This window comes from Lithobates pipiens, unplaced genomic scaffold, assembly GCF_037356315.1.
Source record: "Lithobates pipiens isolate NorthernLeopardFrog02 unplaced genomic scaffold, aLitPip1_a1.2 Scaffold_8, whole genome shotgun sequence".
Taxonomy (NCBI): domain Eukaryota; kingdom Metazoa; phylum Chordata; class Amphibia; order Anura; family Ranidae; genus Lithobates; species Lithobates pipiens.
Window position 1 is genome coordinate 366,155,004 of NW_027507903.1, and position 11,028 is coordinate 366,166,031.

The 11,028-nt window shown below is 43.8% G+C and overlaps 1 protein-coding gene and 1 long non-coding RNA gene across 3 annotated transcripts in view; one reads left to right on the forward strand and one right to left on the reverse strand.

The window, feature by feature from the left end:
• Window positions 1–10,278, forward strand: part of DOCK2 (dedicator of cytokinesis 2) — a 513,334-nt gene extending 503,056 nt beyond the window's left edge. For both annotated transcript variants that reach the window (XM_077473501.1, XM_077473502.1), the window contains exons 51-52: window positions 8,039–8,178; window positions 9,715–10,278. In XM_077473501.1, coding sequence (XP_077329627.1) covers window positions 8,039–8,178; window positions 9,715–9,789 — 215 coding nt within the window. In that variant the 3' untranslated portion in view covers window positions 9,790–10,278. The remainder of the gene's footprint in view (window positions 1–8,038; window positions 8,179–9,714) is intronic.
• On the reverse strand, window positions 4,480–5,692 carry LOC143962676 (uncharacterized). The gene is made up of 2 exons (XR_013270759.1): window positions 5,478–5,692; window positions 4,480–5,094 (listed from the first exon to the last, which is right to left on the reverse strand). It is a non-coding gene; the product is annotated as an uncharacterized LOC143962676 (long non-coding RNA).
• Window positions 10,279–11,028: the final 750 nt, after the last annotated feature.

An 11,028-nucleotide genomic window follows, 5' to 3' on the forward strand; every position in this document is an offset into this window, starting at 1 on the left:
TATTCTGCCTTCCCAGGAGCTGAGCTTTGACCTTTTCTTTCCACTCCGGTGATGTGTTTTGTGGGTATATCTGTTCTATGGATATTCCGTCCTTCTCTTCCTTCCCCAATTCAGATGGTGAGACTGGGGTGGCTGGATTTACTTGTCCTAACATCATTCAGGCTCGCAGTTGCAATGGCGAAGCCATACCATTCCAGATGCTGAAAGGGATCTTCCAGTTGTGGAGCCCTAATTTATATGACTTCTGGGATTACCTCCACTCCTGTGTCCTCTCCCTGGCAGTCAGCTTCAAGGACAAAGGGGCCTGGTTGTTCCCAATTGAGCTTGACTGAAGCTTGTAGACACACCACTCCTTCAGCTGGGGCTCTCTGCTCCTCAACTAGGTGCTGATACACTTGTCTCAGCATAGGGTGTATGCCTTTCCTTGGGGTGTCAGACCTCAATACAAGAGGAGTGACCAGCAAAGGAGGTGTGGCTGGAAAAACCTCACAATATACGACACCTCATCCCAATTATTTAAACAAAAATGTATGACCAGGGATAGAGAGAGGGGATTATAGCAGTGCCAAGAGATAGTTTTTATACATTTTTTTTAAATGTGGTATCTCTTGGCACTGCTATAATCCCCTCTCTCTATCCCTGGTCAGGAGCGAGTAGCCTTCTGTCAAGGTCAGTGTTCATTCCCATTATCAGAGAACTCTTGTTGGCTCCTGATGGGTGAGGGCATACAACCGCTAAGATTTCAAACGTTTCTGTTTGTTCGTTCACAGAGGGGTCAAAAATCAACTTGACCGGTAAGTATCCATCATATGGGAAATTTTGTGTTCCAGTACTCCATATCCCCAGTTAATCCAATTTCTGCAGGGGTAAGTGTTTGAGGTGCCAGTCATAAAAGTCTCTATATAGCAGGGTAACTTGCTGCCCTGTGTGTAAAAGGGCCCTTGTATAGATGCCTTCTACTTGAATTGACACAATGAAAGAAGGTCCCACAAGTTTTTCAGGGAATCTACCAGGAGTAGGGTAGTTATTTGGTCCTGCTGTCTGTATTCGTGCCCACTTCTTGATAGGCTTCAGGTTTTTCTTGCGTCTCCATTGGGCCCCAGAGGGCCGATGTGCATCTGCTCTCGGTGACCGGGCACCTGAGGCCAAAGAGAGGGTGTTGTATGGTCGCTCAGAAACCACAGCGGGGGCCCTTTGTAAAGATTTTGGCTTCCACTTTGAATATGGAGCTAATGGTTGTAGGTTGGCTCCTTCACCAGGGCCCTCCGAAGTTTCCTGCTGGCTTTGGACACTGGGTTTCAGACTTCAGTGGCCTTGGACAAACACGTCGGTAGTGCCCCACAGTTGAAGCAAACCCCTCGATTCATTGGCTTCTCGACCTGGACAACCATAGGATTTGCAGACTGCTTGGACTCTGAGACTTCCCCAACAGGTGAAACAGTGGTTCTTGCTGTCAGAGTCATCATCTCCATCAATTGTGACGCCTGGGTTTTCAAAAGCTCTATCTCTGTGTTGCTATCAGTCACACTAGCTACTCTAAACCCAGCAACAGGCTCTGATTTCGGGGTTCTCTTTTGGTTTTCCAACGTGGCCTCCTTTTCTTGTACAGGTCAGGATACTTTAGAACTCCCCCATCTCCTCGAGTTTTCAGCTGGATTGTGGTAGGGTCTAGGGGTTGAGCTCCCTTCAAAACCTGTTGTACCCGAACCTCATCTACTGACCTGGGATCCAAGCCCTTTTTTTTAGCAATACTTGGTGCATTATCTTGTCCAGACGCTTCATATAGTCATATATCTTTTCCCCTTCATTCTGATAGGTATGTTCGAACTGATACATAAGGTCAGATACCTTTTCTGTTGGCCCAACATGTCTTGCAGAACACTCAAGTAGACCTGAGCAGTACAATCCTGTCTGCTGAGTTTTAAATTGCAAATGGCTTCTGAGGCAGACCCCCTTAAGCTCTCAGTAACTCTGTTTTTTCTGGGCCTTGGGAACGTCACGTTCATCTAAAGCTTGAGTGACTTACTCCAGTCACTCCTCAAAGCTGCCCTCTCTGGCTGTCACTGGTTGTTTTCCTGAAAAAGCCCTCAGTTTCCTATATACAGACCCAGTGTATGTAGGGTTATTCGTTTGGCATTTTTCCACAAAGGCTCCCAAAGCAGCAATAAACTCTGGCCCTGTCATTGCTACAGGTGTCGGTGGGGTAGCATCTTTCGACAATGCTGCTTGGCCCAAACTTTCTTGGCTCCCATCCAATGCATTCAGCTGAATCAGATGAGCTTCGACAACCGTACACTGGCCCTTTGGAAACAAGTGGGGATCCCTTTCCTGCACTGTCAGGGCATACATGCGGAGTTCTCTTGATTTGGCATTACGTCTATGGCACATGCTTTCTGATCTGGGACTAGTGTCTTCACAGCTTGACTTATCCATTTCTCAGTCCAGGCCACCCCAGGGATGTCAATTATAACACTTGACTCCCATTTATCATTTTCCTCCTCACACCACTGAGTTGCAGCAGCAGGGTCCATCTTGACCTTTTCTTGGAGGTTGGCTAGTAGAAAAGAGTATATCCTGGACGAGCCCACACGTATAGCGCCACTCCCGAAGGAGCCGATTTGTGATTTTGGGTTCTCTTTTCTACAATTCAACTCCAAGAATGGCCTCAGCCCCTCTGGCACACCTGGTTAGTTATAGAATTACTGTAAACACTTTCAAGAATGCAAGTGAAGTACCAATATCCTGGCTGTGGATTGATATCAGAAACAGACAGACACAACTGGTAGTGATAAATGAGCTGAATATATTATAACGTTTTAAAGCATATGCAAATTTACAACGCGTTTAAACCTTGCAGCAAAGAATTAATATATTAGAAAAGACAACCTTCAATGCTTAGCAACTGTAAAGCCCCATACACACTGTCAGATTTTCTGCTGATTCTTTCCTTCAGATTTACCAAAACCATATAATATGAGGTCAAACCTTTAGGAGTTTCAATTTGTATACAATCAGGCAGGCCCTTGCACTTCATGATTTTGGTAAATCTGAAGGAAAAAAATCAGCAGAAAATCTGATAGTGTGTATGGGGTTTTAGTATAGAAAGGGCAGTAATCTATATGCCCTTAACACAGGCGGTGAGAGGGAGAAGAGAAGACTGGTCAACTTCTTAGCTCCTTCTGGGCTGCAAACACCCTTGAGAAGCAAACATGAAAAGAATGGGTTAAAAAAGTACAGTAAGCACAGTTCTGTAATGTTACAGGTTCTGAGGTGAAGAATAGTAGTGTCTTCTGCTAGCAAATGGTGGGGCCCTTGTTTTAAGAGTAGGTTTAAACAAGCTCATGTGGAGCAGTAATCATTTAGAATGTTCCGTTGGGTAGAAATTTAAAAGGACGAACTACTAGAGATGGCAACTCCAAACAAGCATCCCATGACACTAAAAAGGGAAATTGGTGTCTGCATGCAGTGTCAGTATTGTGTCAAGAGGGATGTTGGGTTTACACCTGCTCACCTGTCTTTTGTGCGATGACACGATAGTCACAGGTGCTAGTTCAGGCTCCTAATGCTCCTAGCGATGTTGTAAGACACTGGATCTCTTGCTGATGGCCGATCGAGATAACTGCTAGCTAAACTCGCAAGGGGAACAGGTAGCGGCAGACCCAATACCCGGATGGGTATCCTGATCCCTAAAAGGCTTGGGTCATCTCTGCTGAGTTGAGTGGTGCTGGACTGCTGAGTAGGGACTTGGACTGAATAGTGTTGGACCATGTGGCTGTCTGCTCCTGGCTTCCCTCCTCACTCCACACTCCTCAGTCTCCAGGCAACCCTCTCCTGGCAGTCTCTGGACAAGTTTGGCTTTCTCCCCCTCTGATGCTGCCAGAGTCTGTCTCCCTTCTCAGCAGTTTTTTATCACACCTGTCACCTCACCTCACTCTCTCTCTCTCTCATCCCCTCAGACAGCTCTTTTTAGTCTCCTCACAGTCTCTTTTGCCTTTCTCTATCCCTCCTCCTCTTTCAGGGCATGCTGGGAGCTGTAGTTTACTCCCTGTGATCCATATTGGGGCTGCTTGTGCTAGGGACTTCATGTCCCATCATGCTCCTCCCTAGCTGCTCATTGGTCCCCTCTTCAGCCACTGTCAGTGTTCTGCCCTACAGGCGCCAGCGCGGGTGGCACACGACGGACTGAGCGGCAGGCAGGAGAGGGACACACACACACGTCTGCAGCTTCCCCTCCTCCATGCTCTTCACAACAGCTCCTATCTTCTGCTGTGGTGGCTCTCCAAGTGGAGGGAACCCGTAGCCACCCACAGCACAGCTGCTCCAGTGTCCCCCTGTCCCCCTGTGAGTCAGGTCTTTGTTCTACATAGTTGGTGGTAGATCCAAAAGATATTGTACAATCATATTGTATAGCAACAAAAGAGCAACCAAGTACACAATGTACAGTATAACCCCTCAGGATTTTAAATGACGGACCAAATGTATAGTATAAAATATATTTATTATTCACAACATGTAATTCAAATAACATTTAAGTATCATAAAATGGTTATAAAAATATGGACATTACAGACATTGTAGACATGAGACTTAGGTGTCCTGTACAAGGATTCTGGACTAGCAGAGATCAATGTCGGGAATGACGCCTGACATGTTTCGGATGATGACGTCCTTCTTTAGAGGCTTAATGTCACTTATAACAATTGTTTCGTTTTTCTACAATATAAATATGATAGAAATTAGTACAACAATTCTGATCATAAAAAGATTGCCCAATTATGATTACACTTTAAACAATGATATACACGCTAAACCAAAAGTTCATAGAAACAGGACCATGGGTTGAGAGACTTACACGAGCAGATCAACCAATGCCGGAAACAAGGGGAGATGGAATTGACATCTGTACCATACACGGGTCCACAAGCAGCCAGAGCCACCTCAGGATGGAAGCAGGGGACACAATGGCCAGTGAGAGCAGCACCGATCCAGGGATGGGAAAGTGAGGGCCACTGCAAGAGCACCAAGCCAATGAGAAATAAATCACCAATGGCTATAAAGTATAGAATATATTCACCCCGTTTGACTGATGTAAGTCTGTAAATATAAAAACAGAGAAAGCGCCAAGATAATATGAGTGCAGCATATAACACTATATATAAGCTAATTTAGCTGATACAATTCAATAGTAGATGACTAGTTTAATGAATGTCCAATATAAAGGCAGACAGATCTAGGCTTATGGTAAGCAGATCAGTGAATGTCCAACAAAGAGACAGACAAATCTAGGATCTAAATAGTAAGGTCACTAAATAAAAGCTTATTTAGCAAATACAATCCTATAGTAAGTGACTAGATCAATGGATGTCCAATGTTAAGACAGACAGATCTAGGCTTATGGTAACCAGATCAATGAATGTCCAACATAAAGACAGATAAATCTAGGGTCTTAGTAGGTCCAAGAAATATTAGTGGCATACCTTAGAGCAGTTTGTTTAGATAGATGTCACTCCAGCGGCGTGGTACGGTCCTAATGACCGTCCAGGTTAGGGAGCAGGTTATATAGGGACAAATGGATACAGCTGATCGTGGTTGCTGATCACGTTGCTGAATCAGCTGGAGGCCAGGTAACACGCACGCCTCGTCATGCAGTGTTTGGGTACTCTCAGATGAGGCAGCGCGCGGTGCTGGCACGTGCCTGTGGCGGAGTGGCGTCGCGTGCGGTGACGTCACCGGCGCGTGTACGTCCCATATGTCCGTACCTTAAGTTGAGACGCAAACAGGAAGGGACCCAGTAATGGGGGCTGGAGGGTAAACCAAAACAGGGCAAACCAAACGGTCTCCCCCCGGGGGGTCTCTCACATGCCGGGCAGTGGATCAACTCGCCCCAAACTAGAAAAGCCCACCCAGGGGGGCGACCTCAAGGTGAACCTCTAGGAAAGTGGATGAATGGCCGCATGGGAAACCAAAAGTGACAGTGACACCTTGTGGCCAGTGATTGGAAGACCACAAGCGCACACAACCCAAGTCCTAAAATAAAACACGTATTAGAATTTATCTACACAGTCTGAGAAGCACTCATCAAAGTATATTGCATTTCCATTTGGTAAATAATGCAGAACAAAACAAAAAAATATAGTACCACAACAGTTTAATCAATAGCTATGTTATTATAAAGGTGATTATACCTGAAAATATTATAGTATGTGGGCCGATAGAAATATCTTCCATATATATATATATATATATATATATATATATATATATATATATATATATATATATATATATATATATATATATATATATATAGATCGGAAACTATGATGAAATGGTGATAGAAAGGAAATTGGAACACATTTTTTTTTTCACAAATCAAATTCACATATACCTGATTGAAAACCTTCCAGGTATGGTTTAAAATTAAACGCTTCATTCAAGCCAGGAGGTACAGTTGCATTGAAGTGGAATATCCATCTAAGTTCAAATCATACTGTATAGGGTATGGTAAGCTGGAGGCTGCCCATAGATGGACCAGCTGAATTTCCATCCATCTATGGCCAGCTTTATTAGCTCCTGCATAAAATCTTGTTGTTTTCTTATGCCGGGGAGCTCACTAAGCCTCCATGTATATGAGTTCTTTAGGGCCCATTCACATGCAGTGCAAACATGTGTATCCTGTGCAGGACTCTCTTTTCTAAGTACGGGGATGTACGGCATTGTGTGCATCCCCGTGCCAGCATCCCATTCCCATTGGAACCTGCTTCTGCATGTCATATTAGGATACAGTGGCTGTTTCCAGGCAGCCTCATGTCCCAGTAGACATTAATTGGGCACTTGGCATGGGGATGTGTACAACACCTATGTACCCCTTGCTGTTAAAAGACAGCCCTGCATGTTAGACACATGTTTGTACCTCTTGTGAATGGGCCCTTACTAAAAATAGAATGTGACAGAACAGTTGCCTCCACAGCAATTAACAGTGATCTCAAACCTAACAGTGTGTCACCTGTCAGCTGAGAGACAGAGGAGAGAACACCTCTCAGTTTGGCCATGCAGCAGAGAGGAGGGGGTCTGAGGGGAAGGGCACAGGAGGAGAGGGCACTACACAGACAAGGAATGGGCTCCGACATAGTCCATCAGGACAGTGTGAGAGACAAGGCAGGAGTAATAGAGACTGGAGAGGGAGGAGAGAAGCCGCTATCCAGGCAAGGAGAGGAGCAGAAAAGTAAATCAAGAAAGCCTTGACAACCAATGCCTTCCCAACCTGATGTGCCCGCCTGCTCCACTCTCCTGACGCTCAGAGAATAGTGCAGTGTACTGTACAGGCAGGGGTGGGTGTAGTGCTACGATGTAGTCTACATGCAGGGACAAAGCCACGGTCTAACTGTGTTAAATTCTGCAACATATTCTGTTCTGGGCAGGATTGTACCCAGCAAACTGCACCCTCATCACACTGTAAACCATTCTGCCCAGGGCTGTTGCCCCTCCCACCCACCACCTCTGGCTTGGGATTTCTGTTAAACTTGTTCATAAATAAAGTACAGGTTGGAATAAATCCATTCAATGATACAAAGGTAAGCAGGGCAATAGCTTCACTACAAAATATAGCAATTCTATAATATAATCTAGATAAAATAGAGATATAGACAGCTATATGACAGATGAAATCTATTATTAAAAAATTTAAAGTAATGCACTTGGGAGCTAACAAATTGCAGCAAGATACTCACTATGGAAGAACTTCTGGGGGAATTGGGGATGGAAAAGGATCTGGGGGTAGATGACAGACTCAGCAATGGCATGCATTGCCAAGCTGCAGCATGTAAGGCTCACAGACTATTATAGTGAGGTAAACCTCATCCACAAGGTTCTGAATGTTCACAAACAATAGAGCCTAAATGTCGCAAAATAGTATGCCTGTGTTGAACAGTGTTTTATTTATTTTTTTACACCAACAAGGTTTCATAATTGCAGAACTTTTCTAGCATGTACAGTAGCTCTGTTTTTTCAGCTGGTTGTCCTTGTTTTTTATATTTAGGATTAACATTTACTGTCAGTGGCCCAACATATGAAGACCAAAATCAAAGTCCCAGAATGAGCCAATCAAATATTGTTGGATTTGAGACAGATAAGAAAGCTGTAAAGAAAAGCAAGATGAACCAGTTTTTTAAAACAATGGTGAGTTCTTCATTTTTAGTGAAGATTGGGGGAGAGCAGAGTACAGTGGGACAAATCACTTGGGATGCATCTTCTTCTTGTGTCTATTGAGTTTCTTAAATACTTCTCCCCAGGGTGACTCACTGGGACCCATTGTTTTCATGGGGGATTTTGGCCAGGTGCATCTGTGCATCATTTAACCCAGTCCTTGCTGTGGCCAATGCCATTAGCTGCCCTGTGTTCCCTCTCCTCAGTCTTGTTCCCTATAGGCCCAATCTGTCCAATACAGCACCTCCTAACAGTAGAGATACAAAAAACACAGTCACTTCCAGCGCTAATAGGTCTTCCAAGGTGCGGAGTAACAGATATCAAATAAAATGGTTGTGTGAAAGGTATATAATGGTATCCAAAACTGGGTGAATGCTGCCTTCCTCAGATGGGGTAATCCAAAAGGAGCTACAAGAAAAACAGAAATGGAAGGTGTGCACACCTAGTGCATTACCAAAGATAATTTAATAATAAAAATGTTTTATATAAAAGTGGGTACTCACAAAATGCAACTGACAAAAGGCCATAAAAACAATGCATGGACATTCACAGAACACGGGGTACAGCTAGCGTTTTTCGGGGCGCACCCCCTTCCTCAGGGCTAGGCTAGTCTTGTACAACATGGTCAAGATCTTTTATAGGGAATGGTGGAATTGAAAATTGTGTGTCAAAAAGAGCCATGGCCTTTTGTCAATTACATTTTGTGAGTACCCACTTTTATATAAAACTTTTTTATTATTAAATTATAATGCACTAGGTGTGCACGCCTTCCATTTCTGTTTTTCTTGTAATACAGCACCTCCTGTCTGGAGAGCCTCACCATAAAAAAATCACATTCAGATGCTTTATCCCTTTCCTTCTGTGGTCCCTGGGAGACAACAGGGGCTGCCTATGGGTGGCCTAATGTAACATCTGGCAAAGCGCATGAGAGCACTCTCCTGAAGCAAAGCTGTTAAAACACTCAACAAGAGGAAATTGTAGAAATTTAACCTGGGTCCCCCAACTGAAAGGCAAGAGTGTTAACTGAGTATTGCCATATTCTCTTTGCAGCAAGCTTTTTAGAGATAGGTGGTGGTTGATAGGTTTAAATAATAATTATGCTATTACCCCGAAAGATACTCAGCTTGCATCTACAACTGTAAAATGTTTGGTTTGTGAGGCTGTGTGCCAAAGTTTTGGAGGGGACCTGGCAGTAATGCCCAAACACCACTGCTCTGGCATGTCATATGGTGCTTTCTAATTGGCATGCCAATAAAGTGTTAAAACTGAGATGATGTGCTTTGCGGGCCCTGGTGTTGCGGAGCTGTGAGGTAAGCCAGTGGGAGGATTCCTAATGGTGGCTCTGAGAATAGCATACAGAGTTTCTTAGCTTTTTCTAGATTTAAAATCCATTTGCCATGATGTTTTCTAAATTCTTGTTAGCAGAAAATATATAGGCTGTCCTAAAACCATTTGACTTTCTTGAGAAAAATAATAAGCTCAGTAAATTTATTTTATTTCTATTTTCAGCGTCCCTCCAAGGTTACTGATGATGGAAAGCAAACTACAGACTTGCCAACAGAAACCCTGTCAATAGACCTCTAATTATCTTCTGCATAAGTCAAGCTGTTTACATGCATTGTGGAGTATCTAAAAATATAATCAAAGAGTTTTAAAAAATAAAAAATATGGAGGGGGGGGGGTGCCACTGCCATTGTTCACTTTCTACTAGAAAGGCTACTTACCTGAATGTTATTACCTTATTGTCAATACAAAGCTGAGGAAAAGCCAAAGTCCTTATCTACAGAAATGTTCCAGCTAAGTTTTTCATTTGTTAGCCAGGCAACCAGAATTTGTAGAAGTAGGTCAGCAACTACAGTCTCTATATTTTTCCTATTAAAGTTTTCACTTAAAGTAGTTGTAAACCTCAGCCATGGAATCTGAGCAAAGCACATATATGTGTAGTGTTTACTTATCTCTCTCCAAAGCTCTGAGTGTCATTTTACTCTGGTGCTTCATTCCTCTGTTATCAGCATGAGTCACTTCTGAGATGTTTCCACGACACATGAGATAAATTTGTGTCGGGGGGGGGGGGGGGGGCTCAGAACAGGGCTTGTCTATTCAAAACACAGTTCTTCTGCTGTGTGGAGGGGGTGTGTGCCTTTCCTCCAATCAGCTCTCACACACTGTAACTGCAGCTCCTCCGTCCCCTCCTCTGTGCTCCTGACAGATGTGGAAGAAGAAGTGTAGGGAAGAGAAGACTGCAGATAAACAAGTAAAAACTATGTAGGAGGATTTGTTTAATCTCTGTGTATCATCTGAGGCTGTTCACTTCATTGGGCATATGAGAGGGTTAACAACCACTTTAAGCTGGTCATGATTTACTGTCAATATAGCCGACTAAAATGACAAAATCAAAAATTAAAATCAGCATAGTGCAGCAAAAATGTTTATTAATTGGTTCCTGACTGGCTCACGAGTATTTACTGCGGCACAATGGCACCACTGCGCGAAACCTTGTATGGGTACGGGGTCTCCTTTAGAGCCGCCAGAGGGCACGCACATTTGCGTGCACAAGAGCCAGCATGGGGATTTGTGTGTGTAAACACACAACTCCCTGTTCTGTCAGAAGAGAGGAAACAGTAGGAACAAATGATACGTTTCCTCCGAGTAGAAACATGATATGTCTCCTCCCCCAGTCAGTCTGATCCCCTCACAGTTAGAACATGCATTTAACCCCTTTATCGCCCGCTAGTGTTAACCCCTTTCCTACCAGTGACATTTACACCGTAATCAGTGCATTTTTAATGCACTGGTCGGTGTATAAATGTCAGTGATCCCAAA